The 19,775-nt window shown below is 46.0% G+C and overlaps 1 protein-coding gene across 3 annotated transcripts in view; it reads left to right on the top strand.

Moving 5' to 3' along the window:
• The window catches only part of lrguk (leucine-rich repeats and guanylate kinase domain containing), a 45,058-nt gene that overhangs the window by 3,817 nt on the left and 21,466 nt on the right, over nucleotides 1-19,775 (top strand). For all 3 annotated transcript variants that reach the window (XM_063218021.1, XM_063218020.1, XM_063218019.1), the window contains 6 exons: nucleotides 4,327-4,470; nucleotides 6,714-6,794; nucleotides 7,441-7,527; nucleotides 9,330-9,436; nucleotides 12,699-12,818; nucleotides 15,117-15,213. In XM_063218021.1, the coding sequence (XP_063074091.1) occupies nucleotides 4,327-4,470; nucleotides 6,714-6,794; nucleotides 7,441-7,527; nucleotides 9,330-9,436; nucleotides 12,699-12,818; nucleotides 15,117-15,213 (636 nt within the window). The remainder of the gene's footprint in view (nucleotides 1-4,326; nucleotides 4,471-6,713; nucleotides 6,795-7,440; nucleotides 7,528-9,329; nucleotides 9,437-12,698; nucleotides 12,819-15,116; nucleotides 15,214-19,775) is intronic.

Below are 19,775 nucleotides of genomic sequence, written 5' to 3'. Positions count from 1 at the left end.
TCTTATATGGCTTGTACTATGACCGTGTCCCATTTCTCATTTTATTTGTTCATATAACTAAGGCTCACATATGCATTTCATCTACTGCAACATATATAAACATTGCACATGAGAGTGCTTGCTCATAATATAAGTGTAATGTAATATGGCATATGAAAGTGACCCATTTCTTTGATAAGGTTTTGTAACGTTTGTACATATAGCCATGTAAATTTCCTATATTATATATTTGCTATGGGTTGTTTTTTGTTGTCTTTGCAGTTGTGCGCCTCATTTACGCCGCAGCTATGGTTACTACAGCTTCCATTTTTCTCCTGCTCCCATCACACAGGTTATTCCATAGTGTCATCAGTTTTTCTTCTTGCGTTTAATTCCCCTGACAGACTGCCAGCGGTGTTTTTTTTTATGCCAACACAATCATTGTGTTGCCTTTTTGGGTGTTTGTGACAGCCTTGATAAATGCGTTTCTAATTTTGTACAGAGGTGGCCAAAGTAAAAGTAAAAGTGAAAAACAAAACCTGTCATTGAAGTTAAAAACAAAACCTGCCATAGTTTCCTTGCAACACAAGTAACTTCACTGAGTAACTGGTATACAGTTACTGTAGAGTGGTGTACCTGATTCTGCACTGGTTGGGGGAGTTTCTTTTTAGGTTTTCAGTTTTTTGTTTGTTTGTTTTTTTTCAGTCACAATAGCGTCCTGTCAAATCATTAGGTACAATGGAATAACTGGTGTAACCACTACGTAATATCATGTGCTGGTGTTGTACACCGTAAATGTACTTCTATGTTTACTTTGACCACCTCTAATTTTGTAAAGGCCTATTTATTTTTGAACTGCACGCTTCCCATTATAGAGGCTGGTTGTTCCGTGTACATGTTCACCTGGGGTGAACGGTGTATGTATGGGTCATCTACAGGGGCCGCCAAACACACACTAATTTCAAATAGTTCTGGTTAAGCATTGCTTTTAAAACTTTTTTTTTTTTTTAATGGACGTCTAAAGCTTTTTGAATCTGAATCTTATGATGGCACTCTCCTGAGTTGTGAGGTAGGGAATGGTGTAGGCTGGTTTAGAGTTAAGTAGATGCAGACTGCAGCTGTTGATTGACAAAGTGAGTAGGTGTTGCAGATCACCATATGGCCTGTTGGCCAGCAGTGAGCCTCACAGGGGACCCTATGTCACTTTAATTTCTTTAGATTTCATAGGTGTTTGTGGGTTTCATATTTATTTCTATGCATAATGTTTACTGGATGTATTGGATGTACTGGATGTACTGTGGTTTTCAAAGTGTGCTCCACTATAGTGAGACATGTAGAGGCTGGTAGAGGTTAGTAATAGTCCACATTTTTTGATGTTCACATATTTGCAGTATTTCCAAGCATTATTTATGAATGTGCATATAATTTTCTTCTCAGTGTTGTCAGTACTTAGATATATTGGTATCATAATTATTAGCACAGCTTAGCATAGTCACTGGAAGTAAATGGGAGCATTAGCATCAAGCCAGAAGTGATCACAGGACGGGATTAAATAGCTGTTTTGCACTCTGGTGAATTTTACAAACATTTTACACAAGGACATTTGTGATGCTTTGTTTGCTCCCATAGACTTGCACTGCTACGCTTAATTTGGCTATACTGTTTAACTAGGCAATACAAACACATAGACGAAAAATCCTACGTATTCTCATATTTTACTGGGACTTAGCTACCTATGAGCAATTTCTTGAAATGAGGTAGACTGTTCATGCAAGTAGTTGCAGCAGGCTGGAGCTGTAGATATGTAACGTATCTAAGTGAGTAGGTGTTGCAGCAGACCATATGGCCAGCCAGCCAGCAGTGGGCCTCAGGAGGACCCCCATGCCACTTCACTCAAGGGTGCCAGTGTTGTCCTTTATCAAAACTATTGCTCTTCATCAAGTGACAGAAATGCAGTCTTTCTCTCTCTGTCTCTCTCTCTCTCTCACACACACACACACACACACACTCTCACACTCACTCACTCAGTCATATGTGTGCACGCACTCAAATGCACACACACACACACACACACACACACACACACACACACACACACACACACACACACACACACACACACACACACACACACACACACCTGTCTGTGATGGTCCCTAGAGGCCCAGCTGCTGATGTGGAAGAAGCTAGATCACAGTTCAGAAGACACACACACACACACACACACACACACACACACACACACACACACACACACACACACACACACACACACACACACACACACATACTCACAGTCTTTCTTACTTTCTTTTTCGTTCTCCCCTCATGTGCAGTTTGGCCCCGTTGGCCTCTCTCACACACCAGCTTTCTTCTTAACAGTGAGCCGCTGTCATCCATCTCTCCCTCTTTCCCTCCCTCTCCTCCTCTCCTCTTTCTTTCACCCTCTTCTCTCCCCCTCTCTCCCACTCTCTCTTTTGCGCTGTCTCTTTCTTGCTCTCTTCCTCTTTCCCTCTTTCTCTTTCCTCTCACTCTCTCCCACTCCCTCACCCTCTCTCTCTCTGTCCATCTCACCCTCTTTCTCTCACACATGCTTTCCTCCCTCCTTACCTCCCTTCCTCTATCCCTCTCTCACAGCTCCATCAAACACACAATCCCTCCAGCAGCTCCTGAGTCTGCCACTGGGCCCCAGCGGCCACTGGCCCCAGAACCCACCACCCCTCCAACCCCCAGCCTCCATCTCCGCACCCCCTCTATTCCTCCAGCCCCCACCACCCCTCCAACCCCCAGCCTCCATCTCCATCCAGGCCGCCCGCCCTCCTCCTCCCTCTTCCCCTCCAGTCCCCAGTCTCCACCTCCGCACCCTTCTCTATCTCTCCAGCCCCCAGCCCTACCACCACCCCTCCAACCCCCAGTCTCCATCTCCGCACCCACTCTTTTCCTCCAACCCTCAATCTCCTTCTCCGCACCACATCTATGCCCCCCAACCCCCAGCCTCCTCCTCAGCCTCTCCCCTTCCCTCCCCTTCCCCGCTGTGGGCGTCTCGCTGCCAGCCAGGGCTGCAGCCAGAGAGGGGGCTTCAGGGGGCAGACTCCTCTTTGGATCTGTGGATGAGGATGACAGGCGTGGAGGGAGGGAGGGAGGGAGAGAGGGAGCATGTGGGTGAGGTGGTGGGGGTGCACGCCTGCACGGTGCCTCTTTGCTTGTTAGCACCACCCTACCACCGTGCCACCCAACCTCCCACACACACACACACACACATACACACACACGCACACACATGCACACACGCACACACCCCTAACCACATGACCCACCCTACCACCACCCCACTGCCTCACCAGCTGTTCACCTGTCAGTCGGTACCTGTCAAGGGGAGGTAGGGAGCCCAGGCTGAGCTCCCCTGTCACTCCCGGAACTCGCCAGGGGGGCAGAGAGAGAGAGAGAGAGAGAGAGAGAGAGAGAGAGAGAGAGAAAGGGAGAGAAAGAGAGATCCACATTCTTAACTTATAGTGTAAGCCTGTGTGTGTGTGTGTGTGTGTGTATGTGTGTGTGTGTGTGTATGTGTGTGTGTGTGTGTGTATGTGTGTGTGCGTGTGTGTGGGAGGGGTGTACGTGTTTGTGCGTGTGTGTGTGAGAGAGAGAGAGAGAGAGAGTGTGTACATGTTTGTGTGTGAGAGAGAAATCTGGGTATGTTCTTAGTGAGCATGTGTCAGAATGCAAGACAAACAAGCTGTACTGCGATGTATTGTGTGTGTGTGTGTGTGTTTCATATCTGCGTATGCTGATGGTCTTCTTGACATACGGTGTGTGTATGATATCAATCCATGTCCTGGACTTATCTTGGCTTTACGTATGATGTGTGTGTGTGTGTGTGTGTGTGTGTGTGTGTGTGTGTGTGTGTGTGTGTGTGTGTGTGTGTGTGTGTGTGTGTGTGTGTGTGTGTGTGTGTGTGTGTGTGTGTGTGTGTGTGTGTGTGTGTGTGTGTTCACATAGGTGGGCTGAATGTGTGTGGCCTGCCTGCTATGTGCACAACGCAGGGCTGCATTATCCGCTCTCGTGTAGCTTTGTCGCCCTGTACTTGGCTAGAAGCCAATCTGATTTGTTTTATTCACGTATTTGCCATTTTACGTGGTTTGTAATAAACTATTAATTATATTAAAAATGTATAATAAATACATGGATAAATTATTAATACACGTTATATTGTAAATGTAGTCGGCTTATGTGGGAAATGCTTGTAATACTCTGTGTACTGGCACAGCATATGCACGTCTTTTCGTGTGTTTATGCATGCCCATTCATGTGTGTGTGTGTGGTGGCCTGTGTGTCCTGTCCTCCATCCAGAGGGGTAATCTGATCCAGACCATGGAGAACCTCCAGACGCTGTGGCCCCTGCAGGTGCTGGACCTGGCCTGCAACCGCATCCACAGCCTGGCCGGCCTGCAGAACCTCCACCTGCTGGGGACACTCAACCTGGAGAGCAACCGGGTACACTACCCACTCTCACTACATTACATTACACTACATTACATTACATTACATTACACTACATTACCTTACATTACACTACATTTAGCAGAACCTCCACCTCCTGGGGACACTCAACCTGGAGAGCAACCGGGTACACTATTGGTCTCTCACTACATGACATTATATTGCATGACATTACATGACATGACATTACATTACACTACATTACACTACATTACATTACACTACATTACATTATATTGCATGACATTACATTACATAACATTACACTACATTACTTTACATTTAGCGGACGCTCATATCCAAAGCAACTTCAAACCTGGAGAGCAACCAGCTACAGAAATGAAATTCATTTTACATTTTACATATTACGCTACATTTGAGCAGAACCTCCACCTCCTGGTTTTTCATTTTACATTTTACAAAACACAATACATTTTACATATTACATTTTACATAAATATTGCGTTACATTAAAGCAGAACCTCCATCCCTTTGGAACACTCAACCTGAAGAGCAACTGGGTACACAACCCACTCTCCCTACATTACATGGCATTCAGCAGAGAATCATATCCAAAGTGACTTCAAACCCTCATTTGACATTTTACTTATATCTTCCCCTTGAAGATGAGGTAATGCTTTCTAAACGCCATAGGGCTTTGTGAAGATTCGGGAAAGATTTGAAATTTGTTGTAGGAACACTGCAGTTCTTGTCCACCACCAAGCTCTTCAATGATGTGAAATAGCCTGCAAAGCACTACTTCAGGCTTGCAGGATGGATATACAGTAATACCAGAGATTCTTTAAGTATATAGAGATATGCCATTGTAATAGGTTGCTATGGGCACCTAACATGACCAGGTTCCGGTCTGCCTAAAGGGACGTGTCATAATACTCCTAGCATTGAATAGAACAGTCCTTAGGTCTGCCTAGGTCTGCCTAAAGGGGGATTTCCCCCCCCTCCCTCTTGCAATAATAGAACCCAGAAACAATGGGCCAATGGAACCTCTCTCTCTCTACTCTCTCTGGTAATACTGTATACTGCAATGTCACCCACACAGACTTTGGGTGGTGGTGATTGTAGTACTTCACATGATTATGTGTGAATTGTATTTTTGAAACATTTGCCTCTTTTCCACTGCCGGTTTTCTGGTAGGCCTACAGCGTGACTCAGCTGCCACTTTTTGGGTTACAATTGAGCTGTGTCGTGCCTATTCGAAAAGCAAAAAGTGGCGGCCGAGTCACGCTGTGTTGAGCTGTAGGCCTACCCTCGCAGTGGAAAAGAGGCAATTACGCCCAGTACATGTGCATTTCTGAATTATGCATCCTATTTTTCTGACAGGCAAGAATAACAAAACTGTTATTTTTATGTGTCTGGAGTAAGGGTTAAATGCTGTAAATGTCTGATTAGCCTATGTTTTTATTCTTGGACGAATTGAAAGAAAGCCCGTGAAAGCCCATTGGGAAACTCCAACTCCCATTGTCATTGTGACACAGCACTCCACAGCACACAAGTGAACACTGCACACAACGAAATTGCATTTATGCCTCACCCATGCAAGGGGGCAGCCCTCAGTGGCGCCCCATGGGGAGCAGTGCGGTGGGACGGTACCATGCTCAGGGTACCTCAGTCATGGAGGAGGATGGGGGAGAGCACTGGTTGATTACTCTCCCCACCAACCTGGCGGGTCGGGAGTCGAACCGGCAACCTCTGGGATGCAAGTCTGACACCCTAACCGCTCACCCATGACTATATATACATGATTATATAGATGATTATATAGATTTTCACATCAGTTTGGATAAAAACATTAATCTTACTTGGTGTTTTTGTTCTACAGTATACGTATAAACGATGTGACGTGTGCCATGTGCGTTACGCCCCTTTTTGGGGGAAAACTTTGGGGGAAAAGCCAATACAAGTCAATTGGTGGTGTTGGGAAAGAATAAACGAAAGACAGGGACCTGTAGACTAGCGTTGTTCACGCCCAACATGCCAAAGACGTGTTGTGTTGTTGGCTGTTCAAATAATATAGCCAAACTGCCGTGGCTGAAGCATAGACTGCATTCATTAAGGCTAGCCGATGTTGCATGTAAGTTAATGAGACATTCGGTCTGTTTTCCCCCATAAAAGGGGGTAATGCACATTCTCAAACAAAGTACCCAGATGGCCGGTTATACGTATATCCATGCATGTCTCTGCCTTATCCATCTCTGTGTTGATTTCCGTCCACCCAGATAAGTGAGATTAAAGAGGCCACCCATGTCCATGACCTGCAGTTGCTGCGAGAGCTCAATCTGAAGAGGAACCCAGTCCAGGTGTGAAAGGCTATATTTGTTTCAAACTACTTTTTAACTTTTCAACTTACTTTTTAAATTTGAGAATGCCATCTTTTGAACTCATGCACACACAGCAGCTGGGCAGCAAGCATTGTTGGATTCGATCCACAGCTGTTTTGACAAACAATGGATTCAATTGAGCGGGCTGACAATGAAGTTCCATTCAAAACCATCATGCAGTTATGAGAGATTTGTATTAAAAAGCAATGGAATGGAATGTTAGAAAAGTTTTGGAATCCATAGTAATAGAAAGTTGAATGTTGAGTGTGCCCTACAAGTTGAAAGATAGTTGTGCTGAGACCTGAGACTTTAGGGTTCTCAACAGGGATGGGCTGGGGGAGAAATAGAGCCCGGGCACATTTGACTGAAAGGGGGCCCTCATTATTAGCGTCGGAGAACTGACTCACCAGTGGACCCCGCACCCTCTGAACTTTTCTGAAAATAGGGGCCCACGAGGGTGCGGGGCCCACCGGGAGATGCCCGCTATGCTAGATTGCCAGTCGAGCCCTAGCTCTCACCACTTCCTCTTTCATATCCACAGTCATCACGACCAAGCCTGACCTCTCCAAACTTCTCTCCCTGACATCTCTTCCCTGCAATCTCTCCCTATCTCTGTGTCTGGCAGGATCAGCCGGACTATCGCTTGGCTGTGATCTTCCTGCTTCAGCACCTGACAGGCTTAGATGAGCAGAGGGTTACAGCAGAGGAGAAGGTACTGTATTCTACTGCAGTGTTTCACAACCTTTTTGTACTGTTTTGTGTACCCCCCTAAGCCTTCTTGTCATACCACGGGTACCCCATAACCCATGGTCTATGTCAGGGATGTCAAACTGCAATTCACAGTGGGTCAAAATCAAAATATGGAATGAAGTCGTAGGTTGAACTCAATGTTTAAAAAATGAATAGGCTAAAATTGTGCATGCATGGACAATACTCAAAGTCGAATACTCATAGCTGAAATGTGCCTCAACATATTCTGTTGTATGCGTGGGATATGTTATGCCCTTCAGCAAGGCACCTAACCCCATACTGCTCTGGGGACTGTAACCAATATCCTGTAAATATTGGTTATTCGCTTTGGATAAAAGTGTCACCTAAGTGTAATGTAATTCAGTTGAAGTGCGGAGTACGTATTTTCCTTTGTTCTACATTCTGATAGTGCCCTTCAGAGAAGAAGACACTGCCTGTTGAGTCCTGTATGCGTTCTTGCTCATTCTTTATGAACATGAGAGGAAACCTCATGTGAAAGGTCGTATATCCTGTCTATCGCGACTGCAATTATCTTTGAGCATTTGGTCCGGCCAAATTGTGTTAACATTTTTCTCCAAGGGAGATGCGAAGGGCTTGTCTAAGTTGTGTTCATAAAAAATGCTCGCTACAATCAAACCACTCTTTCCCTCCCTCACATCCTAACAGTGCTGTAATATTTCAGAAGATGTCACACATTAATACCCTTGAACTGCCTTGCACTCTTGAGTTTACTTTTGTGAAAAAAAGATACAACCCCTTCTACTATCAGGACACCCAGTGTGTTGCTGAAGCAGACTGCAATGTTTCAAGGTGTTGAAGGACTTACCGAAAATGTACAAGTTTTTTTTCTGCACACCATTGAAGTATGTTTTTTTCTTCTTCTTCTTCACCTATCAGTCCTTCTAGCCGTGCTTAATCCTCTTTGGGTAATGACATTGCTCGCTCGTGGTTTAGACTTTTCTACAAAGTTCCCACTTTTCCCTCAGTTAATTTAACAGGGCAAGGAAGGTGGTGGATAATGGCTGGCCTCAGGGCTCCTTCCTCTCTCTCTCTCTCTGTCTGTCTGTCTCTCTCTCTCTCTTTCTCTCTCTCTCTGTCTGTCTCTATATCTGTCTTTCTATCTGTCTCTGTCTCTGTCTCTCTCTCTCTCTCTCTCTCTCTCTCTCTCTCTCTCTCTCTCTCTCTCTCTCTCTCTCTCTCTCTCTCCCTCCCCCCGCCCCCCTCTCTCTCAGTCTCATCAGCACTGGAATGAGAAATCCGGGGGGCTCAGTCGGCATGAAGTTGGCCATGACAGTCCACAAGGCACGACCAACCTAATGTCCTTTTTCTCTTTCTTCTCCTCCCCCCCCCCCTCCTCCTCTTCCCCCCTATCCTTCCTTACATTTTCCTCTTCACCCTAATCACACTTCTCCCATCACCTGCTGTGTGTGGTCTGTCTACCCCCCTCGTCTCAACTCTTCGCACCCCCCTCACTACCCTTCCTCCACTCCTTCCACCTTATATTTCTACCTGTTCAACTTTACTTTATTCCCCAACTGTAAAAAAAAACCCTTTCCACTTTCAACCCCCTACCATTCAACTACTCCTCTTCCAAATTCATGCCTAAAACCACTCTAAGCCCTTTGCCTCTCGCCATCTTCCCTCTCATCCCTATCCCCAACCTTAACCCCCCTCACCCCCCCTCTCTCTATCCCCTCAACTCTTCCACTCCCCCACACGCTCCTCTCCTCTCCTCTCCTCTGCTCTCATCTGCACCCCCTGCAGGTGTCCTCTGTCAATAAGTATGACCCTCCGCCCGAGGTGGTGGCGGCGCGGGACCACATGATGCACCAGGTGTACCGCCTCATGCAGCCTCAGGTCATCCTGGACAGGTAGGTGAGCCCCCGACCAACGGGAGGCCTCATTAGGCTCGCACTGAGCGCTCTTTACTCCACACTTCACATATATCTCATCTCCCACAGATGCTAACCTCTCTTTACATACGCTTTTTTAAATTATTTTTTTTACTTTCTTTCTTCTTTAAATATTGTCTTGTTTCAAGATCAACGCCTAAAGTGCCCTTTCTAATCAGGCTTCATGATATCCTTTGTGTGTTCTTTTTTTTTTTTTTACCACAACTCTGTTTGGTAAAGTTTAAATTACATCCCAGAAAAAGGAGATAACTGTTCAAAGTTCGAGGCCCTGTCAACGTTTTTATACTGTGTACTGTATGTACAGGACATACAGTACATTTGTAGATATCCTAAAAGGCATTAATGTACCATTTTCATTTGTATCAAAGACCCTGCCGTAATGTTGTGGTGTGCTTAGGTACACCGAGTTTTTGTTCCGCTTGATTGTGTAATTACCAAATACATCACGGCTTAGGTACTGCACAGACTTAATCACATTAGCTAGAAATTAACTGCTCATTTGTGTGACAAGAGTTATACAGGGATGCACACAATCTGTCTTAGCTCTGTTTTCTCAAATGGTTGGACATATTTTTCAAAATCATGATTAATATTCTTAGAACAGTATGCTTGCTGATTGAGTGAGACACGGGTTTTAGACAGGAACCAACACTATTCAAAACAATATTTGCGTTGTTTTCCTTTTAGATTTTACAGGACATCGACAGAACAGATTTTTTTTCTAATAACCCAACTTCCCATGCGAATCCCCACAATAAGCAATGTTATTGATTACTATGCTGTATCTTTTTTTTTCCAGCATGGCTGCAGTCTCAGTGTGTAGCATTTTATGTTTTGCGTTACAGTAAATTGATCGAGTGTTGGTGAAAGATTATAAATTAGGCTTTATTAAAGGCAGACAGACTTATTTGGAAGGAGGTAATAGATGGAGGTTGCTCCACTCTTTCAATTTCGGTCAGGACTTCAGAACTTAATTAACTCTCTTAATTATTTTCTCGGAGCTGTGTAATGAAGAACTGCATTAAGCTGTGTCCATAGCCCTGCCTTGTTATGTGAGTTATAAACTTGTGTGGGAGGTTGTGGTGTAGTGCAGCAGCATGCGTAGGAGATAAGTCTAAGGATATTAAGACCTGTCTAGCAGGCTGGAAATAACAGAAACCCCCATTTGCAACTCATTAAAACCGCTCTGGTAATGGAGATTGTAACTTGATACGACTTTAACCTCATTACGTCCACACAGCTGATATTAAACATTTTGTCTACCGGCTCCAGTCACCGTGCCCAAAATCATTTAACACCTGACTCTAGTTTGTGTGGGCCAAAGAAAACATAGATAGATAAAAAGATAAATAAATATATAAATAAAACCAACAGTAACAACCTGCTATCCAACCAGCAAACAAAACAATCAACACTTGTTACCTCCTGTTACCTGCAAACTAAATCAAATAAAACTTAATTGCCTAACCTGCAAATCTAATAAACAGCAGGTACATAACCTGTAAAACAAACCCTTCTTTGGCTAGTTGCCAAACCTGCACAAGTCAAATAAACAATGACTTTTTTATTTTTTGCCAATGTGAAATAAGCTTGTTACCTTATCGTCAAAATGAAATCAACAGTAATGTGCTTGTGGCCTAGCAGGTGCACCAAAGCTTGAAGACAAAGCCTGGTCAGGCAAACTTCCAATAGACTGGAAGTTGTGAAAGGCAGGGGTATGAGTCATCTGCAGGGGTGAAAGTAGTTTTCGTTTCTTACCGGTGCTAAGGCCAGGCTACCTTGAGTGTGAAATTCAATGTGACCTCAAGGGAGTACAGGTAAACCCAGGGTTCCCTGCTCTCCCCAACACATTTGCCCCCTAAAACTTCTAGGGGACAGCCGTGGCCTAGTGGTTAAGGTGAACTTTAGATCAGAAGGTTGCAGGTTCGATTCCCACCCTTCCACTCCATGGCTGAGGTGCCCTTGAGCAAGGCACCTAACCCCACACTGCTCCAGGGGCTGTGATCATGAATACCCTGTACTTAAAGGTCAAAACTTATGACTTTTAAAATATACATGTCTTTGCCAGTTCCTAATTTAATGTATTATCATTAAAAAGACATAATGGATAAGGTGATATCTCCTGCAGATTTTTATAGTTTAAGTTTTTCCAGTTAATGTTGATCTTTAATATGACTGTAAGTCGCCTTGGATAAGAGCGTTTGCTAAGGGTAATGTAATGCAATGTAAAATACACTTCAATGCCATGTGCATAAATGTGGTATTCAAGGCGGTATTTCCCAACAGTTAGTTGAACTTCAACTACTACAGGACACTGTAAGTGCATTTTTAGCACAGAAAAGTACAGTACTGAATGTCATTGAGCCCTTTTTTGCGTGAAGTCAGCAGAATCCCTCTGCGAGGTCATGCCCTTTTTCGACAGTGAAGTCATGCAGAGAAAGAAAAAAAAGCATGTGTACGCTGTCAGAATGTTAATACCATGCATTGATTACAATGCAGGTGGACGCTGCCTGGTATGTGTCTCTGTACAGTATGTGTGTGTGCGAGAGAGTGACTGCATGTGCACGTGTGTGTGCCCTGCTCTCTCTCTCTCTCTCTGTGTCTCTCTCTCTCTCTCTTTCTCTCTCTCTCTTTCTCTCCCTCTCTCCTGTGCGTGCGATGAGGGGGAAGGTCAGTGGCCAGTCAGCCATGCTGTGATGTGTGACACCTCACCACCCTCTGTCTCTCACCATTTCTCTCTCTCCCTCTCTTCATCCCTCCTTTTCTCCATCTTTCTATCTCTCCCTCTCTATGCCTCCCTCCCCATCCCATCTCTCTATCCCTTTCTCCATCTTCCTCTTTCTCTCTCTACTTGTCCATTCCTCTCTCTTCACATACATCTCTCTCTCTTTCTTTCTCTCTCTCTCTCTCTCTCTCTCCATCCTTCTCTCTCTTTCCCTCCATCTCCCTCTCTCTCTCTCCATACCTCTCTTCCTCCCTCTTTCATTCTCTCCATCCCTCTCTCCTCCTCTCCTATGGGGCTCTCACCCCTCTCTCATCCTCCTCTCTCACCATCTCTCCCGCTCTCCTCCTCTCCTGTGCCCCTCCCCCCTCTCTTCACCTCCACCCCTCTCTCTCTCATCTTTCTATCCCTCCATCTCTCTCTCTCCATCCCCCTCTCCCTCTCTCCCATCTCCCTCCATTTCTCTCTCTCTCTCTATCCCCCTCTCCTGTGGTGCAGCACTCTGCCGGGTCTGGACACGCCCTACCCCATGCTGGTTCTGACCGGCCCGCAGGCCTGCGGCAAGAGGGAGCTGGCCCACAAGCTGTGCCAGGAGTACAGCGACTACTTTGCGTACGGGTGAGTAAGTAAAGTGTGGGTGTGCGTCCGTGTATACGCTTGCAGGGAAGCCGACAGGGGAAGACAAAGGAGTCAGTTGTGCCGGGCCCAGGAAGAGAAGGGGCCTAGAATTGGGTTCTCATTACATTGTTTGCATTAGGTGGGGAGGCCCTTTAAAATAACTGTGTCCTGGGCCCAGCCAAAGCTGTAGGCGGCAATGTGCGTGTGCGTGTGTGTGTGTGTGTGTGTGTGTGTGTGTGTGTGTGTGTGTGTGTGTGTGTGTGTGTGTGTGTCTGTGTGTCTGTGTGTCTGTGTGTGTGTGTGTGTGTGTGTGTCTGTGTGTGTGTGTGTGTGTGTGTGTGTGTGTGTGTGTGTGTGCACGTGTGCGTCTGTGTGCATGCATGTGTGAGTGTATGTGTTTCCTTGACTTTTTATGTTTGTGTGGGTGTGTGTTTGTGTGCATGTTTGTGTTTGTGTGCTTCCTGCCGTACTAACCTCTCCTCACCTCAGCTCTCCCGGTGTCGAGGTGGTCAATATGGCGTAGTGGCAGTGTCAGGGGAGCGAGTCAGGTGTGTAGCGGTGGCCACATGCAACCTCAGCCCTGCCCTCTGTCCCCTGCCTAATCCACCATCCAACGCCACTCACTCACGGCTCTCTTTTAGCGCCATTGGATGCATAAAAAAGGCTTTCTGACACTTCCGCATATTTTCTGTGACCTGCACACTTGACTTGAGTTCTCTCTCTTTCTTTCTCTTTATCTGTCTATATTCCCTACTTTCTCGTGTTCACTCTCATCTTTTCTTTCTCTCTGTCTTTGTTCTTTTTTTTTTGCTCTCTTGCTTTCTTTCTTGCTCCCTCTCCCCTCTTCCTTCCTTTGGTTCTCTTTCTTCTATCCTTTTACTTTCTCCCTCCCTCCCTCTCTCTCTCTCTCTCTCTCTCTCTCTCTCTCTCCCCCCCATCCCTGTGCCCCAATATGTCTACTGTCTCCAAGAGGTACCAGTTGTCTCCTGCTCCGCTCCCTCTCCTCATTGTTCAGGAGCAGCATATGGCCACTCCTCTGCAGCGTACAGTAAAGGCGCTACATAAATCTAAATTATGGCTCGTGAAGAGTAACAAGTTGAACTTAATGGAGATGTAAGAGTTGGGGTGGGGTGGGAGGACTAGTGTGTGTGTGTGTGTGTGTGTGTGTGTGTGTGTGTGTGTGTGTGTGTGTGTGTGTGCGTGTGCGTGTGTGTTTGTGTGTGTTTAGCACAGGGTGTGGGGGGTAGGGTATGCTGGACACTCACTTGGCACATATGCAGGTGCACGATTATAGCGTAGTGATTTTAAATGATTTTACATAAAATGTACACACACACACACACACACACACACACACACACACACACACACACACACACACACACACACACACACACACACACACACACACACACACACACACACACAGTTTATCATGTGCCCCTGCTGTACTGTACATGCATAGAACACACCTGACATTTATGGGCGTAGTTATTTGTCAAATTATTTTTTAATGGTGAGTCTTGTGCCGTTGTTAACCTGTGCAACCGTGCTCTCCGTGTCCCTCCATTACTGAAGGTCAGGACAGCAATAGGTCACATTTTCAGCTTCCATAAATTGGCCACTGACAGATTGTAGTTGGAGAGCTTTTCCAGGAGTTGTCATGAATCTGACATGGTCATCATCATTGTTGTGGCCAAATGTGACTCATTGACAATTACTCAAGTCTTTATTTTTTAAATAGGGTGTGTAATGTCATTTAAAAATGATGTTGGGAATTATTGAAAAAAGAAGAAGGGCCTTCAGAGTTTCTGCAGATGTTTTGAGTCTTCGAGTAGTGCCACTGATGAGGTACCCAGAGCATGGTACAGTTCCATCTCCACACAGTGCTCCTTGGGGGCCATTGGCTGCCACATGCTCATTTGTGTGATGGCAGGTCACCCAAGCCTGGGCTGGAACTGTAACACCTGCCAACGTAATAACTTCCTGCCAACGTAATAACTTCCTGACGAAGTAATAACACTGCCAACGTAATTAAAAAACGTGCATTTCAGACCGGCCAGTGTAATAATTTCCGGCCAATGTAATAATTGTTGCCTTATTACATTGGCAGGATATTATTACTTGGCAGGAAGGTTGAGAAGTCTTACATTTTGGTACATTTTGGCCCATCAGATGAGAATGTCATTGGGAACATAGAAATCCTGAAATGTCTTGGCCCCTTCGATACAAATTGACTGTTTTTGTTCCCCTTGTTTGTTTGTTTGTTTGTGTGTTTGTTTGTTTGTGCTGCCACAGTGCGTGCCACACCACCAGGGCACCCTACTTTGGGGAGGAGAATGGAGCAGACTACCACTTCGTCACAGAGGAAGAGTTCCGCCACATGATTCACATGGTGGGTCCAAGTGTTACGTTATGGCCAGTAGACACCTGCCGGATTTCTATTGTGTGGTGCTTTTGTGGAGTTTGGTAGTAGGCTCTTGGTAGTGTATATGGGCCCATTGATGGGCCTATTCAGTAGCCTGGGAACTCCCATACTGCCTTTAGTTCTACACAATCCTTTGGATCTCACTTGTGATTAGGTCTGGTGTTAACCAGGCAACCTATTCAGGGCCTATACTGATGTTTAGTAGCCTGGTTCTCACCAGACCTCTGTGTGTGTGTGTGTGTGTGTGTGTGTGTGTGTGTGTGTGTGTGTGTGTGTGTGTGTGTGTGTGTGTGTGTGTGTGTGTGTGTGTGTGTGTGTGTGTGTGTGTGTGTGTGTGTGTGTGTGTGTGTGTGTGTAGCTCTGGATTCCCCTGGTGGAACTACACACACACACACAGAGGTCTGGGACACTACAGGAATGCTACTGTACGTCTCGAGCCAGAAAATTGACGGCAAAAAAATTAGTGGCAGCTCGCATTGAGGAGTCACAGGACATATTATAGACAATATTGACTCTTTAGAGATGAACAGAAAACGTTTTTGGAAGAATTTGTTGGTGGCCGAATTATTTATAAAGCCATGCCTTCTCTCCCAGAGTAGTGGAGCTCACGAAGCTGTGTGGAACTACACAGGTCAGGCGAGAGCCAGCCAGGGTACTGAGCTGGATTCACTAAATTTAATTTACAGTATGCAGAAAAAGTTGTCAACTTCATGACTTTTGGCCAGCTTACTGCTGTCTTTATTCTTTGGCTGGCTAGTGCATTCTCCTATATGAGAACACTTTTTATTTCCCAAGTGTGAGTGTGTCTGTGTTTGGCCATGTGTGCGCACATGTGCATGCTTAGATGCGCTTCTGCCAACTTGGCAAAGTGTGTCGTCAGATTTTTTTTTTTAATCTATTTTTTATATAGACACAATGTGTGTATTGGACTTCAAAGGCGAAGGGAACCTCCACATATTAGTATGAGAGGAGAGCAGGGATAAGGATGCGTTCCAGATTGGGGTCTCTCTCTCTCTCTCTCTCTCTCTCTCTCTCTCTCTCTCTCTCTCACGCGCGCGCGCGCTCACTCTCTCTCTCTCTCTCTCCAAACTCCAAAGGTTCTTTTTTTATAAAAAAAATATCCCTGCCCAACTCTGCTTTCAACTCCCTCTCCCCCCTTCTCTCTGGACTGCTCGTCCCTTCTATTTTTCTCCTCTTCCTCTCCCTCCCTCCTTTCTCCTCTATTCCTCTCCTCTTCCTCTCCCTCCCTCCTTTCTCCTTTATTTTTCTCCTCTTCCTCTCCCTCCCGCCTTTCTCCTCTATTCCTCTCCTCTTCCTCTCCCTCCTTTCTCCTCCCTTGATGGGGCTATTACATAAGCCCCTTGTCCCCTCTCCTCCTCCCTCTTCACATTTCCTTTTCCCTTCTTTTCTCCTCCTCTGTTCTGCGTCCCATCTACTGCTCCTCTCCCTTCCATTAGGGATGCACGATAGCCCTTTTTTGAAAACCAATACGCGTACAAGTTAGGGGTGGTACGGTTCACAAAATTCACGATTCGGTTCATATCACGGTGTCAAGGTCACGGTTTTCGGTTCTCTACGGTTCTTTTTTTTAGTTCATGATAAATTATGCACTGGGAATATTAAACAATTATATAACTGCAGTTATAAAGTGATGTATAGGCTTATAATAGGATTATTGTATAGGCTCGTAATGTGAAAATGGTGTGATTTTAATTGTGTCATCCTCTGATTGGTCTTATACGCAAATGTTTTAATCAGAGAGACTGGATAAGATACTCCTAGAATGTCTGTTTTACATACTTTTCTGGGCAGTACATCAAGTGTAAAGAAATCCTGCACATTGTCCATTCAACCTGAAGAAGGTCGGGTGACCGAAACGTTGTATTAAAGTTTGTTGGTGGAATGGACAGTGTGCGGGATTTCTTTACACTTGACTGACAACCCGGCTGGGATAACATCCAACGCACCTGCCCAACTACAGAGGTGTGCAAAAGCGTCTTTATTGAATTGATTCTGGGCAGTACATGAATTGCGGTTTGCGACGGATGGCACGGTTCGGTTCGGTATGTGTGTGAATTGTACGGTTTCGGTTTTCGGTGCGGTTTGTGCCATCCCTAGTACAAGTACATTAATGTATGTACTTGCCCGTACCGAGTACCGATACCAATACTTTTACGCCCAACATGCCATGAAAATAAATGCACAGCCTTGTTCTTTCCACCTGTGATGTTTGTTTTATTGTACATTTCCATGTAGATTTAAACGTTAGTAAATGTATGAGCTTGTGTGTGTGTGTGTGTGTGTGTGTGTGTGTGTGTGTGTGTGCGTGCGTGCGTGCGCGCGCATGTTTGAGAGAGAGAGAGGAGGGGGTGTCGAGTATTATGTACTTAATCTCTGCTGCACTTTAAGTGGGATGGGGGGGCTGGGGGGGTCAAGCCCTGGTGTCACTTTTACCTCTTATTGCACTTAACTTGAAAACCTGCTGCTACTAAGTATTGTACCCCATACACAATTTCGTTGCCTTTTTAACAATGACAATAAATTCTTGAAACTTGAAACTTGAATCTTGAGCTGGTGCTTTGTAATCGGTGTTTGACGACTAGGAGTATAATGAGCAAGTATTGGTGCCGATACTGATACCAATATCTACTACTTTCCATCCCTTCATCAGCCTCCTCTCCTCTCCTCCTCATTGTCCTCCTCCTCTTCCCTCTCCATATTCCCTCGTTCATCCTCTCCACCTCCTTCTTCTTCTCTCCCTCTCCTCCACTCCTCCCTCTCCTCTCGTCTTCTCCTATCCCTCCTTCTTAACTTCCACCTCCTCCCCCACTCCTTCTTTTCCTTCATCTCATCTGCTCTCCTCTTCCCCCCCTTTTCTTTCCTCCTTCCTCTCCTCTCCTTCTCCTCTCCCTCTTCCTCCTTACCGTCCTTCTCCACCTCCTCTCCCCCTCTCTTCTCCTCTCGTTCTTCCTTTCCCCCTTCTTCTCTTCCCTTTTTCTCTCCCCTTCTCCTTCCATTCAATATCCATCGCAACTTCTTACTCTCCGCCATCACCTCCTTCTATCTCCTCCTCCCTCTTCTTCTATCTTCTTCCTCCCTCCCTCATCTTCCTCTTTCTCTTCCTCCCTCTTCTCTGCTCTTTCTCCTCTTCTCTCCTCTCCCTCCCCTCTTCTCCTCTCCTCCACCCTCCTCATCCCTCTTCTCTTCTTCTGTCCTCACCCTTCTCCTCCTCTCCCTCCTCCCCTCTCCTGTCTTCCTCTCCACCTCCTCCTCCTCCTCCTCCTCCTCCTCTCCTCCCTCCCTCCTCTTCCCCTGACGAGGCTCCTCAGTGTTATATAAGACTGCTGCTGGTGTGATAGATGGGGGGTTGGCCAGGTGATTTAGCGGAGGAGGAAGCTCCTTTGAAGTGCGATCAGAACCGCATGCTGAAAGCAGAGAGGAAGTGTCTCGGCTGGGCTCGGGGTTTTGAAGCCAGATGCGCCGCGCGCTACCGTACAGTACACGGACACACACATGCATACACATATACTGTATAGATGCACAGACAAAATAGACTGCCACACCCTTACAATACTGGACATAACCACACACCCAGACACTTACACACACACTCATAGACACACGCACTTGAACACATCACCACACTTTTTCAATACCACACACACACACACACACACACACACACACACACACACACACACACACACACACACACACACACACACACACACACACACACACACACAGACACCCTCACATTGATGCACACCACCATAACTTTATAATACCACACACACACACACACACACATACACACACACATGGACGCACACACTCAGTCATCAACCATGAGCAGACGCGACCCTATTTGTAATGCAGGTATGCAGGCCTGGCACTCTACACACTGTACATAATGCGCGCGCACACACACACACACACACACACACACACACACACACACACACACACACACACACACACACACACACACACACACACACACACACACACACACACACACACACACACACACACACACATGGCATGGCATGCACTTGCACTTGTTAAATAACAGCCATACTGTAGCTACTGTACCAAAGATTCTCCAGGATCCCTTTCCACCGTCTCTGACTGCACCACCACCCACAGTCTGTTTGGAGTAGAGTAAACATGTGTTTATGAACATGTGTGTGTTGGTTTTGTGCGGCTGCTTGTCTAGACTGTTCTACTCTGTTACAGTGTGTGCGTGTGTCTGTGTGTGTGTCTGTGTGTGTGTGCGTGTGCGTGTGCGTGCGTGTGTGTGTGTGTGCGTGTAAGTGCGTGTAAGTGCGTGTCTGTGTGTGCGTGCGTGCGTGCGTGTGTGTGTGTAGCAGATTGTACCATCTGTGTGGAGCATGTGGTCCAGGTGAGAGAGGGGGGCTGGATAGTGTGTGTGTGTGTGTGTGTCTCTGTGTCTGTATGTCTGTGTGTGTGTGTGTGTGTGTGTGTGTGTGTGTGTGTGTGTGTGTGTGTGTGTGTGTGTGTGTGTG

This window comes from Engraulis encrasicolus, chromosome 15, assembly GCF_034702125.1.
Source record: "Engraulis encrasicolus isolate BLACKSEA-1 chromosome 15, IST_EnEncr_1.0, whole genome shotgun sequence".
Classification (NCBI taxonomy): domain Eukaryota; kingdom Metazoa; phylum Chordata; class Actinopteri; order Clupeiformes; family Engraulidae; genus Engraulis; species Engraulis encrasicolus.
The sequence above is the reverse complement of the archived record's forward strand: the minus strand, read 5'-3'. Positions and strand labels throughout refer to the sequence as shown.